Raw genomic sequence first — 26,714 nt, forward strand, 5'->3', positions numbered from 1 at the left:
TCACGAGAAAAAAATAAAAACTTTATTGGACTTTGTTACATTTATTTTACATTTAGTATTGTTTGTATTTTGAATTACATTAAGGCGGAGGATGGGCACTGTAATGTTTTTGAAGTTTAGGACCTTTAAAGCTCTTAAGCTGACTCCCCTACTGTAAAGAAAAGCCAGGTATCTGCTTTACACTGGCAAAATAAGGGGCTCCATTTCCCCATCTGTCCCTCAAATCCCTTGCAATGCTATACCATGACATAAACCACTGGTTTAAAAGACAATGATTCCAATAATTGATACCAAGTCCTGCTTCCCTACCCTACCTCCACCCCAACTGAGCCTGTCCCCTCTGTGTGCCTGTGTTTAATTCTGCAACATCTGAAATCCAGCCTCCAACAGATTCCGGCTAAACATCTCTGACCTTTGAATATTGTTTTATTTTAGCCCATAATGAAATTAGCAGCTACTTCCAGTGCTAAAAATGGGTTACACTTTGCAAGATAACTTTATTCTTTAAACAGTCTTATATACTAGGCACCAACACTGAGGCTCAGATGCCCAAGATCTAAAGCATAGTATGTACTCAACAAATATCAGCTGACCAGTTTCACAGCCGGAAAATGGCAAGGCTTGGATGCAAACCTAAATAGTCTGACTCCCAAGCCTCTTAACCATTCTTAAGAAGACCACCTACATCTGCCACCTGAATAAATGGAACCGCTATCCACCCAGATGGTGACACCAGAATCACTCAAAAATCTACCTCTCCCTCATACTATTCATAACTGCCAGTGTTAAAATTCTAATTGCTAAGTTTAAGCCTTCACCTGTCAATTTCTCCCCATCCCTACAATTCCACTTCTCTATTTCACATCTCATATAGACTGCTCCTGGTCTCATCTCTCAAAATTCATTCTCTATATATCAGCCCAAGTAACTGAAGATAAAATTTGTTCATGACACTATGAATGTTTTCAGCTGCCCTCAACATAAGGTCCAAACTCTTTTCCGAGGTTTATAAAGCCCTTTATAACTCAGTCCCTGTCTACATTTTCCCATTCCAGCTTTACTGAACTTTTTTTCCCCATCTCCCTGCCTTTGCCATGCAGTTTTACCTACTCTGCAATGTCATCTCACCTTCCCATTTCTCTCTTAGCTAACTTCTAAGAGTTCTTGGCTTAAACGTCACTTTCTCCAGAAAGCCTACCATGATACTAAATACCTCTCCTTTGAGTTCACTCTAATTCCTAAATCACAGCACAAATTCACCGTATTACAACAATCTGTCGGCTCATTTGCACTCTTCTCCAAACAATTAAAGTCCAAGATGGCAGGGCCTCTATCACATTTAATGTTGTACCCCAAAGCCTATAGGGCCTGATACAGAACAGACAGTAAATCTTTGTTGAAAGAACTCTTTTATTCTACCTTTTTGCACACCACCTCTCATGAAAATATTTCTTGACAATGCCTTCCCTGTCTCTTATTTAGCAAATATCTTACCTAGAGGAGCTGTTTAGGACAACTTTTTTAATAAATTCAAGATTTTGCTCACACATCAGACCGTAATTTTAGAAGGAACAGGAGCATCCTGACTAGAAGCTGATAAAACCTGACATCCAGATAATAAAGAATGGCTGCTAACTCATAAAAGCTGTCAGAAGAAAGGGCCTTAAGATCTTAAAAGTCTTTCTCTTTTAATCAAATACCTTTATAGTGCAAATATAATAAATTCACATGCATTTTACTTTTACATACTCATAACGAGATAATTACAGACTGAAGGTGCAGTGTTTTCCCAAGTGAATCTTCATTTTAACCCAACTCACAAAGCATTTATTGAAATTAACACACCTGGCAAAGCACCAGACTTGAATCAAGCAGCATCAATGCTACAGTGTAAAAAAAGTACATAACAAACTCAAGATGTAGAAGCAGTAGCCATATCAGCAACCATTCTTCTAGGGAAGGGACCCATATATACAATCCTTCCCTCAAGAACTTTGATGCTACCCCTCCAAAGAATTTAAGCACAAAACAGAGTGCTTGTATCATATAAGTAAGGACTTTCACAGAGGAAAACTGTCATATAAATGCTTTTTTTTTTCTTTCTGCTTTTAAAGGATACTGCAATAGAAATATATTAAGCATGGCCTCAAATATCCAACATTTTCGTATCTTACACTTTAAACCAAAATTGTAAGAACCTACAGTCTTTATAAAGAACTCTCTTCACAGCACAGCTGTAGTTCACTTTAAACAAAAAAGTTTCCTTTGTGCTATATCCTTAGAAGTAAACATAACGTACAGATAAATGAGAAGTATAGATTCTGCATCAAGCATTTTTCAATCTCGCCTTCTGATATAAACCTGGATACAGTCAAATTTGCAAAGCATTCACTTAATGTTTTAGTTGAAGCAAACTTAAAAGGTAAATGAGTTTTCAGTGAGGGACCTCTGTGAGTTGCAGTGGTGTCCTTGGCACTCAGAGGTTCATTCAGCTAAAGTCCCGATTGGTGAGGACAAGTGGAGCCACAAGGGTCCAGACGTAAAGCAGGAGACAGACCCAGCTGGTGCTGATCTTGACCCATACAGCCGGCCACTTGCTGGTCATGCTCTGAAACTTTGCATCAGGGCTAAGAAAACAAGAGAGAGTCAGGTAGAAAAGCCTGGTCTACCTGACTTCTATCAGCCTCCTGCAGCACCCCTAGCTGAGGCCAAGAAATACTCCAGTGAAACTTGGCTGGTACTACCCCTCCAGTGGGTTTGTAGAGAAGACTGGAAGAAGCTGCTATTTTCAGTGTTTATGACCAAGAACTAAAGAACTCATCGACTCTGCCTCCCAAATGACTTTTCTTCTGGCCAGCATGAAAGACCCCGACTATCAGGAGAAAGTTCTTTAGATGTTCCTAGGTATTGGCAAAAGTCTAGATTGAGATAGCCTCCCTGAAACTTTCCTTCCTTAGTACATTATTACTTGAACCAGAATGGTCTAACATGGCCATCTCTATACACAGAAAATTAGTGAACAAAGATGGGTTAGATTGCTTTATGTCATGATTTTCTCTCTCAAATTAACTCAGCTCTGTAAGAGCTCCTAGTGATTTGCAGTGCAAAGAATTCCAATGGGTTTTAACTGCTAGAGGAGATAAAGTCAAGAATATTTAACCCAAGGTAATTCATTACATGAGTAAAAGCAAGGGTTCTGAGGTCAGGACAATGGATGAGATTTTACAGGCCACAAAGGGTTTTAGTGCTCTTCAGTCAGTATTGTCTGTGCCGCCTACCTGTACCAGCCAGTCAGGGTCATCATGATGTACAAGGAAGCCAAGCAGAGCATCAAGTGGAAGAAGCAGTAGCTATACTGCACTCCCTCTTTCTCATTGTCCACAGCCCGCCGAGGCTGTCCATCTTCTTCATCATTGGCACCACTGGTAGTTGTATCACCAAGGATCACACTGTCACTCCCTGACAGGGTCAGCTTGTCTACTTGGCTATTACTGGAAGTGCGGATGCTAGAAAATGATCACAAGGAAGACAAAAGAGAAAGGGGCCATGAAGAAGAACTACTGTCACTGGCCTGTATACAAGACACTTATTGCTGAGCTGCTCCTAATTTGGAGACTGAAAGCTTTCTGAAGATCCTGCTTAAAGTTCTGAACTGTTGTCTGTCATCATAAGACTGATGGCACTGTCACCAGTTACTACTTGACGTGGTAGCTTAATTGCTTAGGAATTTCACAAAACACACCATGTTCTCAGTGTCTGTTTCCGTGACTTCACAAGTGCCGCTTCTATGATTGGAATGTACCATGTGCCAACCTCCTTCCAGCTAACTTACTCATCCTACACTTCTCTGACTTGCTGTCATGTCCTCTGGAAGGCCTTCCCTGACATCACCCCTCACTAGACTAGGTTACGAGACACTCCTCCAACTTCCCACAGCTTCTTGGCTTCCTTCTGCCACCACACTTATCACTCCTGTCTTCCCTGCTATTCAAAGAATGCCTTGCCGGGCGCGGTGGCTCAAGCCTGTAATCCCAGCACTTTGGGAGGTCGAGGCGGGTGGATCACAAGGTCAAGAGATCGAGACCATCCTGGTCAACACGGTGAAACCCCGTCTCTACTAAAAAAAAAATACAAAAAATTAGCTGGGCATGGTGATGCGTGCCTGTAATCCCAGCTACTCAGGAGGCTGAGGCAGGAGAATTGCCTGAACCCAGGAGGCGGAGGTTGCGGTGAGCCAAGATCGCGCCATTGCACTCCAGCCTGGGTAACAAGAGCGAAACTCTGTCTCAAAAAAAAAAAAAAAACAGTCAAAGTAGAACTTCCTCAGACTGACAAAATAAATAAATGAAAAACTGAGCAAGTATATCATACTTAACAGTGAAAGAAGGTTTTTAAAAACCTTTCCCCTGAGATCAGGAACAAGACAAGGATCCTACTCTCACCATTTCTTTTTTTTTGAGACAGAGTTTCACTCATTACCCAGGCTGGAGTGCAATGGCGCGATCTCAGCTCACTGCAACCTCTGCCTCCTGGGTTCAGGCAATTCTCCTGCCTCAGCCTCCCAAGTAGCTGGGATTACGGGCACGCGCCACCACACCCAGCTAATTTTTTGTATTTTTTTTAGTAGAGACGGGGTTTCACCATGTTGACCAGGATGGTCTTGATCTCCTGACCTCGTGATCCACCCGCCTCAGCCTCCCAAAGTGCTGGGATTACAGGCATAAGCCACTGCGCCTGGCACTCTCACCATTTCTATCCAACAATGTAGTAAAATTCTAGCCAGAGCAAGAAAAAGAGGTAAGATATCCAGATTAGAACAGAAGTAAAACTACCTCTATCTGTAGATGACTTTTTGTATATAGGAAATCCTATGGAATACATACACATGCAAACTATTAGAACCAATAAGTTCAGCAAAGTTGCAGGATACAAGACCAATATACAGAAATCAGAACTGGGTGTGGTGGCTCATGCCTGTAATCTCAACTACTTGAGAAGCTGAGGTGGGAGGATTGCTAGAGGACAGGAGCTCAAGATTGGCCAGTGCTGTCTCTAAAAAACAGCAAGACTGTTTCTTAAAAAATTAAAAATTAGCTGGGCATGGTGGTATGCCCAAAGTTTTAGCTACTCAGGAGGCTGAGGAGGGAAGATCATTTTAAACCAGGAGCTTGAGGCTGTAGTGAGCTATGATCATACCACTGCATTCCAGCTTGGGTGATAGAGCAAGACTTAATCTCTTAAAAAAAAAAAATCAATTATATTTCTTTCTTTTTGAGATGGGGGTCTCACTCTGTCACCCAGGTGGATTGCAATAGTGCAATCGCGGCTCACTGCAACCTCGATCTTCTGGGCTCAATTAATCCTCCCACCTCAGCCTCTCAAGTAGTTGGGACTGTAGATGTGTACCACAACACCTGGAAGAGGTCTTACTATGTTGCTCTGGCTGGGTCAAACTCCTGGACTCAAATGATCATCCGAAAGTGCTGGGATTACAGGCATAAGCCACCATGCCTGGTCATCAATCATACTTTTGTACACTAGCAATAAATAAACCAAAAGTTAAGCTAAGAAAACATACATTCATTTATAATACCATCAAAAAGAATAAAATACTTAGAATTTTATTTAGAATAAAATGCTTTAAAACAAAAGAAGTTTAAGACTTGTATACTAGACCAGGCACGATGGCTCATATCTGTAATCCCAGCACTTTGGGAGGCCAAGGTGAGAGAATCACCTGAGGTCAGGAGTTTGAGACCAACCTAGCCAACATGGTGAAACCCCATCTCTACTAAAAATACAAAAATTAAGGCCGGGCGCGGTGGCTCAAGCCTGTAATCCCAGCACTTTGGGAGGCCGAGGCGGGTGGATCACGAGGTCGAGAGATCGAGACCATCCTCAACATGGTGAAACCCCGTCTCTACTAAAAATACAAAAAAAATTAGCTGGGCATGGTGGCGTGTGCCTGTAATCCCAGCTACTCAGGAGGCTGAGGCAGGAGAATTGCTTGAACCCAGGAGGCGGAGGTTGCGGTGAGCCGAGATCGCGCCATTGCACTCCAGCCTGGGTAACAAGAGCGAAACTCCGTCTCAAAAAAAAAAAAAAAAAAAAAAAAAAAATACAAAAATTAGCCATGCATAGTGGTGGGTGCCTGTAATCCCAGCTACTCAGGAACCTGAGGCAGGATAATCACTTGAATCCAGAAAGTAGAGATTGCAGTGAGCTGAGATTGTGATGCTGTACTCCAGCCTAAGTGACAAAGCAAGACACTGTCTCAAAAAAACATATGTACACAGCTCTATAACTGAAGCAAGTAAAGGACTTTTCATTAAAGGGAGTAAAGTTTGTTAATTCCTCATACTGCTTTTTGAAAGCAGAATAGCTGCTTCACTTTATAATCAACCTCCATGAAAATCTCGTTCTAGGTACCTTACAACTTACCTAGAATATACAAGGCAGCAAACAAAGACAAACAGCCCAATAACATTATCTGAATCCAGTAAAGACCCACTCTTTGATGGTGGAATAGGGGTAGGGATCACAGCAGTTGAATTGCCAGGAGCCAGGGTTGGTGCAGTTATGCGTGTAATAAAGCTCATCAGGCTGGGGTTGCAGGAACGATCTGAAAATGAAAATTTTTTATTATCCTTGGTTACAACTCATCTTGTTTCAAGAAAGGATTTGAGGAGTTCCTTACACATCATTTAGCCGTGATGTGAAACATGGGAATTCTTTACTTAAAAAAATCTGAAACTTAGGCCGGGCTTGGTGGCTCAAGCCTGTAATCCCAGCACTTTGGGAGGCCGAGGCGGGTGGATCACGAGGTCAAGATATCGAGACCATCCTGGTCAACATGGTGAAACCCTGTCTCTACTAAAAATACAAAAACTAGCTGGGCATGGTGGCGCGTGCCTGTAATCCCAGCTACTCAGGAGGCTGAGGCAGGAGAATTGCCTGAACCCAGGAGGCGGAGGTTGCGGTGAGCCGAGATCGCGCCATTGCACTCCAGCCTGGGTAACAAGAGCGAAACTCCGTCTCAAAAAAAAAAAAAAAATCTGAAACTTAACAATCAGTAACATATTTCGTCACAATCAATGACTTAGAATTAGGGAAAAAAGAAAAGAAACAACAGAATCCGTCAAATTTCATAAACATCATTCTTATCGGTTTTGTAGTTTAACTGACAAATCTTTTCAATTCTATAGTGCCAAGGGTTTAAGCACAGAAGTTTATTTCTATTTTGTTTTTCACAGTTACTTAAGAACAAAAAAGTTACCATTGGGAGAGGGGCGGTCTGCATTAATTGTTTTCCTTTCAAAGAAGCCCACAGAATATTCTACTGAGAAACAAGCCTATAATAACCACAAAAGGAGACTTCCTACATCTGTTTCTTCCAGAGACTGTGACATCAAACTAAAATTCAGTCAAAACAAAGGGCCAAAACAATGGTGCCCTTGACCAGAGCTCTTAACTAGTTTGACTCAGCCTAGGTTAGGTAAAGCTTAGACCATCTAAAGGACTGTCACCCTTTAGGCTATCAGTTATAAATAGCTATGAACAGATGTGGGAACTAAAACGTAAAAGGTAAATACCTACAAATCTACAGTGAACACTGTACATTTAAGTTTTGTTTGTTTGTTTGTTTCACATTTGCTCTAACTCTAGTTTTTGTACCACCTATGAAAGGGCTAATTTCCACTTGTTATCAGCTGAATGTGCTATTGATATTTCCTTACCAGGTTCATTGGACATGGCTGACCAGGTGAGGTACATAGTGTAGAGGGTGATGATGGAGGACTGCAAGAGGCCAGAGCGAGGCTGGTGTTCCTATGGAATCAAAAGGAAAACAGTGCCACAGGGATTGCCAAGGGCTGACTTTCCAAACGCAGCACACTTCTCTGGGATTCACTCAACTATCAGTAACTGAGAACTTTTGGATTCTGCTTGGGAGTTGAAATATGACAAGCAGCCTTTCAGTTCAGTCAGCCTGCTAAAGAACCAAGACAGGCAGCCGGGCGCAGTGGCTAACGCCTGTAATACCAGCACTTTGGGAGGCTGAGGCGGGTGGATCACGAGGTCAAGAGATCGAGACCATCCTGGTCAACATGGTGAAACCCCGTCTCTACTAAAAATACAAAAAAAAATTAGCTGGGCATGGTGGCGCGTTGCCTGTAATCCCAGCTTGGGAGGCTGAGGCAGGAGAATTGCCTGAACCCAGGAGGCGGAGGTTGCGGTAAGCCGAGATGGCGCCATTGCACTCCAGCCTGGGTAACAAGAGCGAAACTCCGTCTCAAAAAAAGAAAAAAAAAAAAGAACCAAGAAAGGCGACGCAAGTACTAGTTCTCAAGGCATTTTGTAATCCTAGAAGTTCCTGCTTATCACACAGGCCTTTGATTTTCTAATCCCTTGGTGTAGTAAAAAGATCTAAGATCAGCTTTGCAACTGATCTTTGCAACTGATTAGTAGCTCGGTGAGACCTATCACTTCTTTGAGATTTCTGTTTTCTCACTTTTAAAAAAAAGGTGATTTCTATACAATTTTCATATTTCATATCTAAACTCCAAGAATTTTTTAAAATCATGGTTTGCTTCCTTTTTTGAGCCAGAGTCTTGTTCTTACTGCCCAGGCTGGAGTGCAATGGTGCTATCTCAGCTCACTGCAACCTCTGCTTTCAGGGTTCAAGCGATTCTCCTGACTCGGCCTTCCAAGTAGCTGGGATTACAGGCATGTGCCACCATGCCTGGATAATTCTGTATTTTTAGTAGAGATGGGATTTCACCATGTTGGTCAGGGTGATCTCGAACTCCTGATCTCAAGTGATTCCCCCCACCTTGGCCTCCCAAAGTGCTGGGATTATAAGTTTGAGCCACCGCACTTAGCCTAAACTACATTATTTAAAACACAAGAGCATGAGTTTTATTAAATGTTAAAAATCAATGATTTTTCACATTTAATTCCCCTAAAATATCCTAGCTAATGACTCATAAGAATCATTGCCATGGCTTGAACACTTTATAAGAACTATAAATTCTCAAGTTACCTAGGTTTTTTTTTTTAATGACAGCGAACTCATTTAACTATGATACAGGTATGAAATGGTAAACTGTATACTTAAGTTATAATTATGAGAATATAATATAGAAAATGTTCGAGTGGATAAACTTAGACATAAATTCATAAGAAAGGTTACCTAGATTTTAAGTTGAGAACTAATTAAAAACCTTTCACAGAGGAAGAAGCAGTAAACAATCATACCTGAATTTTTGGGTGGATTGATATAATAGAAACCACAACGCAAAGGATCAGGTTAATACTGATGAAGAACTTGTTTTCTGTGCAGCCATCTGGTTTGGTGTAGTACGTATAGAGGAGCCCGACACAGATGATGGACAGGATATAAAAGGCGCTTGTGAAAGACAGTAAAGCTGGAGAAAGGGAAACCAACATGAATGCCCACAACTATAATAAACTTACAGTGAAGACCAATTTTCTTCCACTCCATATAAAAATGAGGAGACATTATTTCACTTTTCTGGGGAAATTCACAGTAAAATTACAGAGACCTGAAAGTTAAAGTATCAACGTTGTATTCAATTGGCTTAATGTTAAATTCCAAAATCCACCAAGCAACTGAATTCACTTCCTGAATTACCTAATATGATTTCACAGGTTGAATTATCAGAAGTTTGATCATTCCAGCTAGATGGAACTGCTAACTATATGTTAATTACTGTTTATTGTAAGCTTTTCTTAGGAACCTAGTTGATTCCTATACTCTCAAAATGACCCAGTTCACTGCAAGCTCCACACCAGGATGGTGTTAGAGGAAATGATAGACACACAGGTATCTTTCTACGCCAGTTTTTCCTTCTGCAGCCATTGGCTTTCTAAATCCATTTCCCATCACAATGAGAGTACATCCCTGAACTGGGAAAGTGGCTCATTTGCTATTTTTCATTATCTAAAGTCATGGTCCTTTCCATTCACTAGCTGTGTTAGCTGAGCATGGTAGCTCACATCTGTAATCCCAGCACTCTGGGAGGCTGAGGTGGATGGATTGCTGGAGCCTCTGAGTTCCAGACCATCCCAGGAAACATGGCGAAACCCTATCTCTACAAAAAATGCAAAAATTAGCCAGGCCACGATAGCATGTGCCTGTAGTCTCAGCTACTTAGGAAGATGAGGCAGGCAGACTGCTTGAGCCCAGAACATAGAGGTTGCAGTGAGCCAAGATAGTGCCACTGCACTCCAGCCTGGACAACATAACAAAATCCAGTCTCAAACAATAAAACAATTAATTGTGTAGCTCTGAAAATTAGAAAAACATGAAACGGCACATATAACACACTCAGACCAACTGCAGGAATGATGAGCTCAGTTAACTTGTATTCAAGTCAAAGCCCAGATGTAAGAAAACTAGTTTCTATATACCTCAATGAATTTTGCACGTCTAAAATTAAATGATGTACATTAAGTTACTAGCACACTTCTCAATGTTTTCCCATCTGAATATACAAGATTTTTCTACACCTAGTTACTATAAAGTATGACCGATTTGCAACTCATTAAGTTCTTCTAGAGTTGTATGATCCAAATGAATTAAAGAAAGTTAAGAGCCAGGAGTGGCGGCTCACGCCTGTAATCCCAATATTTTGGGATGGCAAGGCAGGTGGATCGATTGAGTCCAGGAGTTTCAGCAACATGGAGAAACCTTGTCTTTACAGAAAAACACGAAAGTGAGGGGGAGCGCGGTGGGGTGGTAAAAAAGAAAAGAAAAAAACCACAAACATTAGCTGGGCATGCTAATGTGGGTATGATGGTGTGCACCTGTATTCCCAGCTACTTGGGAGGCTAAGGTGGAAGGATCGCTTGAGCCAGGAAGGCAGAGGGGAGCCACGATTGTGCCACTGCACTCCAGCCTGGGTGACAGAGCGAGACCCAATTTCGGAAAAAAAAAAAAAAAAAAAAGAAAGAAAGAAATAGGTAAAAATAAAATAGTCATTACAAACAATTTAAATAACCAGCAACAGGGCAAAGGTTAAATGAATTACAGTATACTCTGCCATGGAATACCATGGAACTGTATGGAATGGAATACCATGCAGCTTACAGCAAAGTCCATGCCAGAAGCTTGAATGCAGGTTAAATGATTAAGACATACCTACACTCACTGGTCGGGAGGATATTTATTCATCATGCAGGAAGTGAAAAGAGCAAGTCATGGAACAATATACAATACAATCTTGTTTACATTTAAATACAAAAGCAAGGTGAATGCATAAACACATAAATGTCTACAAGAGTGGCTACACCTGGAAAGGAAAATGGGCTGTAGATAGGTGAAGATTTGCATGTTTTATTCTTTATAAAGTTAAAAAGTTCTATCATTTGTTTTTATGGTAAACATAGTATTTTTTTAAATATATGTAAGTATTTTTTAAAGTAAACTAAATAAATAAAATGAAAATAAAACTGGGCAACTTGATAATATGTACTGAAAGCATTTTAAAATATTCATACACTTTGACTTTTCTCTTTCTGGGAATTTGTCCAAAGGAAATAATCAGAAATGTGTCAAAGTATGTGTTATTAGGTAGGTAGTGCTCTACCATAGCCAAAACATATTCACAAGCTACTTTTAACTCAGCCTAGAAATTATAAGTGCTCCTTTCCCACCAGAAAGCTTTCCATAGCAGGTGTGGGGTCCCTTTCTGAATAAGGCCATAAGACTACTTACTCCTATCTGCCGGTGGACAGCTGCCCCATATGTTGAACCCATCTGGGTTTCCTCTCCATGGAAATAAGATTATCAAAACCAGAACTAAATCACTAAATACAACTGTTTTTCCTTATCTAAAACACATGTAATTACATTATGACTCTCAAATAAATTGGGGAAATCCAACAGTTGACATTATCTGTGCTACTGTACTTTAGTAATGCATATAATTCAGAGCCATATTCAGGAAATTACAGATATTTTTCCTTTTATTTATTTTTATTAATATTTTTAGAGACAGGGTCTCCCAGGCTGAAGTATAGTGGTGTGATAGCTTACTGCAGTCTTGAACTCCTGGGCTCCAGTGATTCTCCTGCCTTAGCCTGCCCAGCAGCTAGGACTATAGGTGTATGCCACCATGCCTGACTAATTTTTTTTTTTTTTTTTAATGTAAAGATGGAGTCTCAATATGGTGCCTAGGCTGGTCTTGAACTCCTGGATTCAAGCCATTCTCCCACCTTGGCCTTCTGTTGCTGAGGATTCTAGTTGCTGGGACTGTAACGATGATTTTTACTGTAAACCCTCCTTAATGTAGCAGTATGGCTAACTTAGGTAAGTAGAGATACCTACCGGCATACCACAACCTTGGGTTTCCTTCTTCCATTCGATTTACCCATGATTCATTCCAAGAATGAGCAAAGTCTACCAATAGCACCAGCTGAATAAGGATGAAGAAGGCGGCCCCTCCCATGCCAACAAAAAACCAGGCTACAAGAACCAAGAGAGCAAAGTTATTCTCTAACACAGAGTAACATTTCAAAAGGTCCAACATTCTGAATGGATTTCAATTAAAACAAGACAGAGGTGGTAAAGACATTCTGTCTCCAGCAGTATAGCAAGATTCCAAACTCAAAGGCATTCTCTTAAAAGCATTCTACTGGGTTTCAGACCTTTTACAACATGTTTTACCTTGTGCTAAGGGGAGTCTACAACCTGAGTTCCAAATGATACTGTTAAGTCTTTTCTTTTTGAGGTGGGAAAATCACAGTAGAAATCTAAAGATGTCACCTGATGCCAAGCTAAGGAAGTAGGTTAATACAGACATAGGAGAGCACAAGAGTCGTAAGAGCACAAAAGTCTTATTTTGATAGGCTCTCCAATTAGCTTTGCATTGCAAGAAGTGAGAACACAAACAATTAAGATATTGGCAAAAGAGTAACATATGGGTCCAGAAAACCTGAGAGGTGCAATGAATGCCTCCTGACTTTAAATCCACATACTGAGTTGCGGCAGGGTATGATGGCTCACACCTGTAATCCCAGCACTTTGGGAGGCCAAGGCAGGTGGATCATGAGGTCAGGAGTTCAAGACCAGCCTGGCCAAGATGGTGAAACCCGTCTCTACTAAAAATACAAAAATTAGCCAGGCATAGTGGCAGATGCCTGTAATCCCAGCTACTCGAGAGGCTGACGCAGAGAATTGCTTGAACCAGGGAGGCGGAGTTTGCAGTGAGCCAAGATCATGCCAGTGTGCTCCAGCCTGTGTGACAGAGCAAGACTCCATCTAAAAATAAATATACATACATACATATATATATATATATATATATAGAGAGAGAGAGAGAGAGAGAGTTGCAAGTACCAAGTCATATTAATTGGACACTATCTCATTTAATTGCCAGTTCTGCAAAAACGTAATTAAAATGTGACTTTGGTTTTTTTTGAAACAAAATCTGATCTGTCACCTTGGCTGGAGCTCATTGGCATGATCTTGGCTCACTGCAACCTCTGCCTTTTGGGTTCAAGCAATTCTGCTGCCTCAGTCTCCTGATTACCTGGAATTATGGGTGTGCAACACCATGCCTGGCTAATTTTGTATTTTTAGTAGAGACGGGGTTTAACCACATTGGCCAGGATGGTCTCAAACTCCTGACCTCAGGTGATCCACCCACCTTGGCCTCCCAAAATGCTGAGATTACAGGCGTTGAGTCAGTGCATCTGGCCTAAAACGTAGCTTTAACTCAATCATCTATAGAATTTATATAGCTTAAAATTAACCCCTCCATGGTGAACCCTACCTGAGCTGAAATAGCCCCCAGGGATGTAGAAAGAGCCAACCATGATTCCAATAAGGGCAGCAATTTTGAAGAACCAAAACCTATTAAAATATAAAAATGCATTTATGAAATGTTAAGTTTCACCTTTATACTGAGAAAAATTCATTTCTGAAATGTGAAAATAATAGCTTTTTCCCCAACATGATTGTCTGGACTATTTTCTTCATTTGACATGAGGCTAATTCATTTAATATTTCATACAATTAAAGGACAATATTAGCACAGAGAATAAATCATTCATATTTATAATCAGAAAAAAAACTAAAAATTTTCAGCCTCCCTACTTTCGGCACTTAAAGGTAGGCATTTTTCTAACATTCTGGGAGTTCTAAAATAATAGTGTTAGCTACCCACAGAGCCATTAATTGTAAGGTATGGATGAAAAGTGATCACGAACCTTTTGCTTGCAACACAGGGCACAGATTATCTTGTCCACAATGACACAGCTCATCACTGGTACCTGATTTTCAGTTCATGCTCTTTAATAACTGCCTCGTATGACAGAGTGGAAAGAACCAAGCTGTAGGGCTGAACAGACCTAAGCTTCGATCCTAGCTCCAACTTCCAAATGATTAACAGATCTCAGGCAATTTATTTAACCTTTCTGAAATTCAGTTACGGCATGTGTAAAAAGGGAATTGTGATATGCACTAAGTTTATAAAACTCCATTCACTCTTTAATTGACAATTAAAATTTGGGCCGGGCGTGGTAGCTTACGCCTATAATCCCAGCACTATGGGAGGCTGAGGTGAACGGATCACCTGAGGTCAGGAGTTTGAAACCAGCCTGACCAACATGGAGAAGCCCAGTCTCTACTAAAAATACAAAAATTAGCCAGGTGTGGTGGCATATGCTTGTAATCCCAGCAACTCAGGAGGCTGAGGCAGGAGAATCACTTGAACCCAGGAGGCCGAGGTTGCAGTGGGCCAAGATCTCGCCATTGTACTCCAGCCTGGGCAACTAGAGTGAAACTCAGTCACAAAAAGAAAATAAAAAGACAAGACTCCCTATGCCCTCCATGTTACAGGGATCTAATAGAAAATGACATTTAAAAAATTTCACATGTGTAACAGACCAGAAATACATCTGGGCCATTCATTTACATATTCCATTGATTCCATCAGAATGGCAACATTAACTGCTGACGGGAAGGAAGAGCCACATCATAATATAACAAGTTAATCATAAATCTAACATACCCATTGTGTACTGCTGCTCGGGGATCTTTACTTGTTTTTACTTTTATCATAAGCAGAGAAAAGACAAGAAAAAAGATGGCCATGGCAAAGTTGATCCGATACACAGCTTTATAACCAACCAGCACATCACAGTCTTTATCTGCATTTCTATCAGCCTCATGGATTTTAAATCCCCCTTCACAAAATCCAGGAATCTGGAAAAAAGCAATTTCAATTCTATGAGAATACATCTAGAGAGATTCTACCCCACCACAGGAAAGACTGGATTTAGAAAATTAACTACTCAACAACTACAAGACCGACTATGGAATTTTTCTCTTTGCTTTCCAATTCATTTACAATCTTGTTACCAAAGAAACTACATTTTAAAAATAAAAATGCAGCCGGGTGCGGTGGCTCAAGCCTGTAATCCCAGCACTTTGGGAAGCCGAGGCGGGTGGATCACGAGGTCGAGAGATCGAGACCATCCTGGTCAACCTGGTGAAACCCCGTCTCTACTAAAAATACAAAAAATTAGCTGGGCATGGTGGTGCGTGCCTGTAATCCCAGCTACTCAGGAGGCTGAGGCAGGAGAATTGCCTGAACCCAGGAGGCAGAGGTTGCGGTGAGCCGAGATCGCGCCATTGCACTCCAGCCTGGGTAACAAGAGCGAAACTCCGTCTCAAAAAAAAATAATAATAAAATAAACATGCTCTCTCTTTTTTGCTCTTTTATGCTGAAGAGGCTGTCTGCCATTTTCCCATGAGATTTTCCAGCCATGAGTGACTCCTTCCAAAGGTGAAGAACTAGTCCAGTTTAGATGCTTCGATCTTAACACATAAGGAAAGAAAATGTTTTGGAGCCACTCTTTTAATGTTTTCTCTTAGTTGTTAGACTAGAGCCTAAAGATGTTCATTGCGTATTTCTGGAAAAGGACTAATGTCCTCATATTTCTGTGTTTTGACCACACCCCCATATAAGTAAAAAGCCTCCAAATTACAATAAACATGATTAACAGTGAAGAAATAAAAAAAAAAAAAAACCTAGCATTTTGCAAAATATAAAAATAAAATAATCAACACATTAAGTGCATTGTTGCTTCTTACCTTCTTCAGGTAAGGTTCCATCTCTCTTCTCTGCATGATATAGGATACGGCAGTGCTCAGGATGAGAATGAAAGCATAAATGAGGCGAGTCACCGTGGAATTCTTACTGTTAGGACAGCAACTGCACAGCAAACATGAGGCACCGCTGCAGAGGCATGGAACCTGAAATGAGCACACCATGGTCACCTGAGACCTCCTTTAGTAGACCCCTTTATGACACAGATGTTACAGAAGAGAAGACAAGACAAATCAGACTTTACAGTTTTAACTGAGAGAATCATGGCTGGGAGGAAGTGGTTAAAAGTATGGGCTCTGAAGTAAGTATTATTTCTGCCACTTTGTACCCCAGCAAGTTACGTACTCTTAATCCCATTTCACCAGCTATAAAATGAACTCAATAATAGAATTTTCCTCCCTCAGCCTTTGCTGTTATTAAATGAACACTCAACACTGTCTAAAACATATTAACAGCTCAATAAATATTGATTACATTCTGAGAGCATCATCTGTTTTAAAATATGAGAAGAATACAAACAAACTGAACTCCACTTGCTATTTACAGAGAATCCAAGTTACCAAAGCTGATATTACAACATAAAGCAACATTACATGGAAACCCTCTGATAAATAATAACAGCAAGAGCCATTTAGCTCAATTCAAGAGGAACCAGGTTCCTCATAAAGTTAAACATAGAATTACAGTACGACCCAGCAAGTACATACCTGACCCCAATAGCTATCTCGTTTGAAACAGCTGTTCAAACCAAAGCTTGTACATGAATGGTCACAGCAGCACTGTTTACAATCATCAACATGTGAAAACCTATTGTCCATTAATTGATAAGTAAATATGGTCTAAGTAAAATATGGTATATCTGGCCAGGTGCAGTGGCTCACACCTGTAATCCCAGCACTTTGGGAGGCTGAGGCAGGCAGATCACCTGAGGTCAGAAGCTCGAGACAAGCCTGGCCAACATGATGAAACCACACCTCTACTAAAAATACAAAAATTAGCCGGGCGTGGTGGCTCATGCCTATAGTCCCAGCTACTCAGGAGGCTGAGGCAGGCGAATCACTTGAACCCAGGAGACAGAGGTTGCAGTGAGCTGAGAGCATGCCACTGCACTCCAGCCTGGGCAACAGAAGGAGACCTGGTTTCAAAAAAGAAAAAAAACCGGTATATTTATACTGTGTTAACCTAACCTGTGTTAGCCTAACTGACTCCATTTTAGCTGAGAGCCGGACAGGCTCCATCTTGGTCTCCCCCTTCCCACTATACCCCTCCCCTGCGTGCATAGCTAGGTCAAAAGTACTCAAGGGCACTCAAGAATGCACTTACTGATAAGGTCAAGCTGTGCCATCCTCACTTAGGAATGTGCCTACTGATAATATGAAAAGCCCCCTACATCTGCAACCACTATCTTTTAACTTTTGCTTGTTCTGCTTGTAAAATTTGCTTCAGCTAGGCTCCTCCTCCCCTCTTTTAGGCAAGGTATAAAAAGGAATCAAGCAGTGGGAAGGAGGCAGGAAAAAATAAAAAAAGGAATCAAGCCCCTTCAGCAGAGAATTTTGAGCATTAGCCATCTCTCAGTTGCCGGCAATAAAGGACTCCTGATTCAATCTCAGAGTGTGGCACTTTCTCTACAACTTGCTGGGTTACAACAATACAATGGCTTATTTAGACATAATCGATAGATACATGACAGAACACAGGTGAACCCTGAAAACATCATGCTAAGGAATTCCTGAGTTCAAGCAATCCACCCACCTCAGCCTCCCAAAGTGCTGGGATTACAGGTATGAGATATACCTGGCCCACTACACACTTTTAAATGGTTAACTTTGGCTGGTCCGAAGGTAGGGAGTTATCTCAATTGATTGTTCACAGTCAGTTACAGATCGAACTCCTTGTTCTACTCTTTCCTCCCTTCTCACTACTGCACTTGACTAGTCTTTAAAAAAAAAAAAATGGTTAACTTCGTGTTATGTAAACTTTACCTTTTTTTTTTAAAGAGTAACCTAGATCTTTAGTCTGCTAACATTTGTTAATGACCACACTACATGAGAGAAGATATAATTTTCTTTCCATTTTCTTTCTTTTTTTTTTTGAGACAGGGTCTCACTCTATCATCCAGGCTGGAGAGCAATGATGCCATCTCAACTCACTGCAACTGCAACCTCCTGGGCTCAAGCAATTCTCCTGCCTCAGTCTCCTAAGTAGCTGGGATTAAAGGGATTACAGGCATGTGCCACCATCCTCAGCTAATTTTTGTGTGGAGACTGGTTTCACTACGTTGGCCAGGCTGGTCTCGAACTCCTGACCTCTAGTGATCCACCCGCCTTGGCCACCCAAAGTGCTGGAATTACAGGCATGAGCTGCTGTGCCTGCCTTTTTTTTTTTTTTTTTTAAAGAGACAGGTGTCACTCTGTTGACCAAGCTGGAGTACAGCTGTGTGCTAATAGCTCACTGCAGCCTCGAACTCCTGGGCTCAAGCGATCCTCTGGCCTGAGTACAAGTCTCCTGAGTACAAGCAAGCGCCACCATGCCTAGCTAAGTAAGAGAGGATATAATTTGAGACATTATGCTTGATTATCAAACTGCCTGAACTGCACTTAATAATGTGACATTATCAAATCACATTACAAGGACAGGCTAATTCAGAATTAGCAGATGTAAATGACAAATAACTCTGGTCTTACAATATGGTCCCAGGAATAATCATTTTTTATAGATGGTACCTTGTGTGGACTTTACGATAATTTTGTGTGGTTTGCAGCAAGGTGCTAACATTCCAAAAAAGCTCAGTTTTCTAATCTGTAAAAATGAGCATAATACCACCTACTCGAACAGGGTTATTGAGTAAAGAATGAGATAATGTCAGGAATACAAAGCAGCTAGTATAATGCCTGACACATATATCAGGCTCAATATATCATGGCAGCCGTTATTATTTATAACTGCAACACCAATGGGAAATTGATCAGCCAGTCTCAGTCTCCAATTCTTAACTACAATACAGGCCAAACGCTGCAGAGGCATGTCCTCCACAAATTCTTACGTTGAAGTCCTAATCCCCAGTACCCTAGAATGTGACCTTACCTGGTCACTGTAGAGGTAGTAAGATGAGATTACACTGGAGTAGAGTGAGCAGCTAATCCAATATGACTAGTGTCCTTATAAAAAGCAGAAACTTGGACATAGGCTTACAACACAGGGAGAATGCCATATGCCATGTGAAGGCAGAGATCTATGAGCCAAGGAATGTCAGAGACTGCCAGCAAACCATGAAAAAAAAAGCTAGGGGAGAGGCATGATACAGATTCTTTCTCACCACTCTTAGAAGAAACCAACCCTGCTGACACCTTCATCCTAGACTTCCGGCCCAAGAAATCACTGGGTTTAAGCCACAGGCTCTGCGGTACTTTGTTATGCAGCCCTGGCAAATTAATAAACTTGCCCTGTCTCTAAAAAAGACTGCAACTATCTCGAAGGGGAGACTACTTTTACAATGTATATCTTTTGCACCTTTACAGAACAGGTACTCAGTAAACACCTGTGCAACAAATCTGTCCTACTATATGTTATGTCATTTTCCTATTTCAGTGAATAACAACTCTCTTCATCCTGTTGCTTGGGCCCAAAACCTGGAGTAATCCCGGAGGCTTTCCCTTTTCCCAAAATCCTCATCCAATCTGCCAGTGTATCAGCTCTATCCTTAAAATACATGCAGAATCTGACTATCTTCACAGTATCCTTAGCTATTGCCTTTTGTCCAAACTACTCATCTGGATTAAGTGTGATAGCTCCCATCTCACTGCTGTAGGGAACCCATTCAGAAGCTCTGAGTTGGCCAGGCACAGTGGCTCACGTCTGTAATCCCAGCATCTTGGGAGGCCAAGGCAGGTGGATCATCTGAGGTCAAGAGTTCGAGACCAGCCAGGCCAACACAGTGAAATCCCATCTCTACTATAAACACAAAATATTAGCCAGACATGGTGGTACATTCCTGTAATCCCAGCTACTAGAGAGGCTGAGGCAGAAGAATTGCTTGAACCTGGGAGGCGGAGGTTTCAGTGAGCCAAGATAGCACCACTGCACTCCAATCTGGGCAACAGAGCGAGACTCAGTCTCAAAAAAAAAAAAAAAAAAAAAAAAAAAAGGCTAAGTGTGATGGCTTATGCCTGTAATCCCAGCACTTTGGGAGACCCAGGTGGGTGGATCATAAGGTAAGGAGTTTGAGACCAGCCTGGCCAATATAGTGAAACCCCATCTCTACTAAAAACACAAAAATTAGCCAGGCAAAGTGGCGGGCGCCTATAATCCCAGCTACTCTGGAGGCTAAAGCAGGAGAATCACTTGAACCTGGGAGGTGGAGGCTGCAGTGAGCCAAGATCATGCCAGAACACTCCAGCCTGGACAACAGAGCAAGACTCTGTTAAAAAAAAAAAATTAAAAAGCAGCTCTGAGTTGTCATAAAGATTATTTTAAGCTGAAGGTATCTGACATTCAATAGATGCAGTTAAAAAAAAGTCTTCTCGGAACTTCCCTTATCTAACTAAAAGCAGCAACTTCTGGGAAATGAGGCTGCCATAAATTCCCTCTCCAGGGAAGTTTTTTTTTTTTTGAGATGTAGTTTCGCTTTTGTTACCCAGGCTGGAATGCAATGGCGCGATCTCGGCTCACTGCAACCTCTGCCTCCTGGCTTCAAGCAATTCTCCTGCCTCAGCCTCCTGAGTAGCTGGGATTACAGGCACGTGCCACCATGCCCAGCTAATTTTTTTTGTATTTTTAGTAGAGACGGGGTTTCACCATGTTGACCAGGATGGTCTCTATCTCTTGACCTCGTGATCTACCCGCCTCAGCCTCCCAAAGTGCTGGGATTACAGGCTTGAGCCACCGCGCCCGGCTCTCCAAGAAAGTTTTAAGGCCATAGAGAAGCTGGAAAGACTTCTCATACCTGTGTAAACAAGTACCATCGTAAACTTTCTTATTTCCTATTGATTTTCCTAAAAACAAACTTGTCTTTCCTAAAGAAACCTATTTGTTCTTCTCATACCTTCCTTTCTACCAGCTTCCTTTTCCCTACTAAATTAGAAAGCCTTGGCCGGGCATGGTAGCTCACACCTATAATCCCAGAACTCTGGGAAGCTGGGGCGGGTGGATCACCTGAGGTCGGGCGTTCAAGACCAACCTGACCAACGTGGAGAAACCTTGTCTCTACTAAAAATACAAAATTAGCCAGGCATGGTGGTGCATGCCTGTAATCCCAGCTACTCAAGAGGATCCCTTGAACCTGGGAGGCAGACATTGCGGTGAGCCAAGATCGTGTCATTGCACTCCAGCCTGGGCAACCGAAACTTGGTCTTAAAAAGAAGAAAAAAAAGAAATCTTCAAGTTCTAACAACCCCCTTTGAGTTACTATTACTGAGCACTCCTGTGTGTACATGTCTTGCATGCATAAACAAACTCTTATTTCTCTAAATCAGGAGTCCCCAAACTTTTTACACAGGGGGCCAGCTCACTGTCCCTCAGACCATTGGAGGGCCGCCACATACTGTGCTCCTCTCACTGACCACCAATGAAAGAGATGCCCCTTCCTGAAATGCAGTGGGGGGCCAGATAAATGGCCTCAGGGGGCCGCATGCGGCCCACAGGCCATAGTTTGGGGACGCCTGCTCTAAATAATCTGTTTTATCAATTTAATTCACAAGCCCCCTGAAGAAGAACCCAAAAGGCTGGTGGAAGATTTTTCCATCCCTATACTGCTTTACCCTTACTTTTCTACCATCTATTCTCCAAACAGCAACTAGAATCCACCTTGTTAAAACACAGGCCCAGATCACATCACTCCTTTTTTCAGACTCTGTAATGGATTCCTATATAACTTAAGAGTAAAAGCCAAAGTCCTTAAAAACCTACAAGACCATATAATGGGTATAAACATGATTTTGCTCTCTACCTTTCTGATTTCACTTTCTACTACTCTTTCCCTCACTCATTCTATTCTCTGGTATATAGACTTCTTAACGTTTCTTTTGAATAAAAGGGATTAATAAAATATAAAAGTACCATATAGATAGAAATGCTTGGATGGCATCAATTCAAATCTTAGCTTTCCATCAAAGCCAAAATGCATTTCCAGTTATCATGATAGAAAAAAAAGTTTGTTTCAAATTAACAATTCACTCCTGGCCAGGCGCGGTGGCTCACGCCTGTTATCCCAGCACTTTGGGAGGCCGAGGCGGGTGGATCATGAGGTTAAGAGATTGAGACCATCCTGGTCAACATGGTGAAACCCCGTCTCTACTAAAAATACAAAAAATTAGCTGGGCATGGTGGCGCGTGCCTGTAATCCCAGCTACTCGGGAGGCTGAGGCAGGAGAATCACCTGAACTCAAGAGGCAGAGGTTGCAGTGAGCCGAGATCATGCCATTGCACTCCAGCCTGGGTAATGAGCAAAAACTCCGTCTCAAAAAAACAAAAACAAACAAACAAAAAAATTCACTCCTTATCTAATGACCTTAACTACATTTTTAAAGAATGTGTGTTATAAATAGTAATTTTGAACCACTAGTGGATTGTAAAAATCAACTCACTAGTATTTTTTGAGACAGAGTCTCCCTCTGTCACCAGGCTGGAGTGCAGTGGAGCGATTTCAGCTCACTGTAACCTCCTTCTTCAGGGTTCAAGCGATTCTCCTACCTCAGCCTCCCAAGTAGCTGGGACTAGAAGTATGAGCCACCATGCTCAGCTAATTTTTGTATTTTTAGTAGAGACTGGGTTTCACCATGTTGGCCAGGATGGTCTCGATCTCTTGACCTTGTGATCCCCCCGCCTCAGCTTCCCAAAGTGCTGGAATTGCACGCATGAGCCACCACATCTTCAACTGACCAGGATTTTCTCATGTGATAGAAGATAAAAGAAAAATCGTATAGTAGATGGTAAAGGATTATTTCATAAAATTTTGTCTCTATATGGGTGCATCAGATCAACTATGCAAAATCTTTCTTTAGGTCAAGGTCAGAAAAATTAGAAAAACACTGCTCTCAACGAAGTCCTTAATAATGGAACACTCTTCTGATTTAGGATCAACAATCTTAAAATACATTGTTTCTAAGAAATGGTGGAAGTCAGGCATGGTGTCACACACCTGTAGTCCCAGCTACTGGGGAGGCTGAGGCTGGAAGATCACATGAATCCAGGAGTTCAAGTCTGCAGTGAGCTATGCTTGAGTCGCTGCATTCCAGCCTGGGTGACAGAGCAAAACTGTCCCCCTCCAATTAAAAAAAAGCTCCTAGAATGAGCTGAAATAGAATCCCTGGTGTAACACAGTGAAATATATGTATATTTGGTGCCCATTTCCTGGCATACAATTCCTAAAATCCTTGGAATAACCAATGTCTTTCTGTATGCTAATGAGATGAGTGGTGACTGGCAGTCCCTGGGGGCTGGTCATTGGAGGAGGTTGGGACTTTTCAGTCTCACCCCTGAACTTCCAAGGAGGAGGAGCTGAAGGTTACGCCAGTCACCAAAAACCAGTAATTTAATCAATGCTGACTACATAATGAAGCCTGCATAAAAGCCCAAAAGGACAAAATTCAGAAAAATTTTTGGCTGGGAGTGGTGGCTCACGCCCCAGAAGTTCGAGACCAGCCTGGCCAACATGGTGAAATCCCATCTCTACTAAAAGACAAAAATTAGCTAGGCATGGTGGCATACACCTACAATACTAGCTACTCCGGAGGCTGAGGCACAAGAATCGCTTCAAACCAGGAGGCGGAGGTTGCAATGAGCCGAGATGGTGCCACGGCACCCCAGCCTGGGTGACAGACTGAGCCTATCTCAAAAAATAAAAATAAAATAAAAAGAAAAAAAGAGGTTTTTGGACAGCTGAACACATGGTTTCTGGAGGGTGAAACCTCAGACAACCCAGAGAGTGCATGAAAGCTCCAGACCCCTTTCCCTATACCTTGTCTTACATATCACTTCATCTGTATCTTTAAAAATACATTAATAGTAGCCATAAAAAGGAAGAAAATCTTGTCCTTTGCAGCAACAAAGATCAGGTGGAGGCCACTATCCCAAATGAATTAATGCAGAAACAGAAAACCAAATACAGCATATTCTCGCTTACAAGTGGGAGCTAAATACTGGGAACACACAGCCACAAAGATGACAACAAAAAACACTGCAGATTCCAAGAGCCGAGGAGGAGGAGGGGCAGGGGTTGAAAACTACCTATTGGATACTATGTTCACTGCTCGGGCAACGGAATCATTAGAAGCCCAAACCTCAAGATAAAGCAATATACCCATGTAACAAAAGTGCCTATATACCCTCTGAATCTAGAATTAAAAATACGTAAATACACACAACAAATTTTTTTTTTTTTTTTTTTTTTTTTTTTTTTTGAGACGGAGTTTTGCTCTTGTTACCCAGGCTGGAGTGCAATGGCGCGATCTCGGCTCACCGCAACCTCCGCCTCCCGGGTTCAGGCAATTCTCCTGCCTCAGCCTCCTGAGTAGCTGGGATTACAGGCACGTGCCACCATGCCCAGCTAATTTTTTGTATTTTTAGTAGAAACGGGGTTTCACTATGTTGACCAGGATGGTCTCAATCTCTTGACCTCGTGATCCACCCGCCTCAGCCTCCCAAAGTGCTGGGATTACAGGCTTGAGCCACCGCACCAGGCCACTTTTTTTTTTTTTTTTTGACACGGAGTCTTGCTCTGTCGCCCAGACTGGAGGGCAGTGGAGAAATCTCAGCTCACTGCAACCTCCGCCTCCCGGGTTCAAGTGATTCTCCTGCCTCAGCCTCTCAAGTAGCTGCGACTACAGGTGCCCGCCACCATGCCCAGCTAATAATAAAATACTTTTATAATAAACCCCAGCAAACATGTTTCCTTGAGTTTTATGACCAAATTAATCAAAGCCAAGGAGAGGGGTCATGGGAACTCTGATTTATAGGTGGCTGGCTGGTCAGAAGCACAGGTAAAACCACCTGAGGCTTGCCATTGGTCTTGTGAGACTGAGCCCACAACTTGTGGGATTTGATGCTATCTCCAAGCAGAGAGCTTCAGAATTGACTTGCAGGGCACCAAGCTGGCATCCCCTGATTGTTTGCCTGATGTTTGGGGGCGAATCCCCCCACACCACACATCTGGTGTCAAAAGTGTGCTATGAGTACAGTAGGAGAAACTAAGTGTGTTTTTTCTACACACCTGGTCAACTACATCTGCTGGGAATGAGGAATCAAAGAATCAAATTCCTTTAAGTGGGTACATGAAGTAACTCAAGCATATTCTTTTACGGGCCCTAAAATTTTATCTTTAAAATGTTTACAGTTTACGAAGTGACGAAACCCGTTTACTCACTTCACTGTCATAACCATTCTCGAAGAGAGAAATGCTGGGGTGATTATCCTCGGATAAATGACTATAGCAGAACCCAAATATTCAGGCACTGGTTTCTAATTTCGAATAACAATCTACGAGGCCTTCTTTCCCTTGCACCCAGAACTGCAGACAAGCCTCCGCTAAAATCCGAGTTTCATACTCCGTAGTTTTGGCAAATCCCGTGCTAGGGGATAAAAATATTACTTGAGCCACCCAGAACTAAATGATGCCACCTTAAGAGGTGCCTCGGGAGGAAGCGGAGCCCCAGCGCTGAGAGCTCTCATTCCTTGGTCCTACTCCAGTTTCAGAGGAACCTACATTCAGGAAGCCCCGCAGGGCGGGGCCATCCGAATTGTAAACAATGGCGGCCTAGTCTCCTCTGTTCCCCAACGAACTCGGAAGGCGAGTCGCCTGATCCTGACCTGAGGGTATCGCGGACAAGGGCCTAGGGCCCGGGAGACCCTCTGTAGCCCGGGGCCTCCTGACATCCCGTGGGCCTCCGGAGCCACGGCCCGCGCAGTGCTGGGCTTGAGGTCTTTCCCCGCAAACCGCAGGTCGGGTGAGGACTCGGAACCCCGAACTCACCCAGCTGGCGAGGGAGAAGACACCCAGCACAGCCCCCATGGTGACGCCAGTGATGGAGGTGGCCGGTCCTGGGGCTGCCTTCGGATGCGGTGGTTAGTGCCAGCTGAGACGTCTCCCCAGAAACGCGACAGTTTCTCAGACCGGAAACGCGGCCCTCCACTGACGCACTGATGCATCACGACGTGGCCCCGCCCACCGTCGCGAGCGGAGCGGCCGAGAGGAAGCTTGTCATTGGTTGAAGGGGAAGGCGGGGCTAAGCCACTCTGGGGTTGCAGGAATGGTGAAGGTATCGTTTCTTACATCATTTGTATTCGTTGATCACCCCTTACGAGCAAAGATCTGCAGGCTACAGAAATGTACAGAGAGCCACAGTATCTAAGCTCAGAATTTATCGTCTGGTTAAGAGGAGATTTCACAACATAAATGCACCATGCCCTAATGCAGGCGTCCCTAAACTATGGCCCGCGGGCTGCATGTGGCCCCCTGAGGCCATTTATCCGGCCCCCCGCCGCACTTCAGGAAGGGGCACCTCTTTCATTGGTGGTCAGTGAGAGGAGCACAGTATGTGGCGGCCCTCCAACGGTCTGAGGGACAGTGAACTGGCCCCCTGTGTA

General features: G+C 42.5%; 1 protein-coding gene across 1 annotated transcript; it reads right to left on the reverse strand.

The window, feature by feature from the left end:
• On the reverse strand, positions 1 to 26,273 carry SERINC3 (serine incorporator 3). The gene is made up of 10 exons (XM_003936404.4): positions 26,101 to 26,273; positions 16,121 to 16,282; positions 15,036 to 15,229; positions 13,797 to 13,876; positions 12,350 to 12,487; positions 9,256 to 9,425; positions 7,737 to 7,827; positions 6,442 to 6,622; positions 3,279 to 3,506; positions 1 to 2,627 (listed from the first exon to the last, which is right to left on the reverse strand). The coding sequence occupies exons 1-10, from the start codon at positions 26,137 to 26,139 to the stop codon at positions 2,489 to 2,491; spliced, it is 1,422 nt and encodes a 473-aa protein (XP_003936453.1). The 5' UTR covers positions 26,140 to 26,273; the 3' UTR covers positions 1 to 2,488.
• Between the last annotated feature and the right edge of the window lie 441 nt (positions 26,274 to 26,714).

This window comes from Saimiri boliviensis, chromosome 9 (assembly GCF_048565385.1).
Source record: "Saimiri boliviensis isolate mSaiBol1 chromosome 9, mSaiBol1.pri, whole genome shotgun sequence".
In the NCBI taxonomy this organism is placed as follows: Eukaryota; Metazoa; Chordata; class Mammalia; order Primates; family Cebidae; genus Saimiri; species Saimiri boliviensis.

Coding starts and splice junctions, on each gene's coding strand:
- SERINC3 (XM_003936404.4), bottom strand. CDS start 26,139: ATGGGGGCTGTGCTGGGTGTCTTCTCCCTCGCCAGCTGG. Junction 16,283..26,100: donor TCTTCTCCCTCGCCAGCTGG/GTGAGTTCGGGG, acceptor TGCTCATTTCAG/GTTCCATGCCTCTGCAGCGG. Junction 15,230..16,120: donor TGGAACCTTACCTGAAGAAG/GTAAGAAGCAAC, acceptor GCTTTTTTCCAG/ATTCCTGGATTTTGTGAAGG.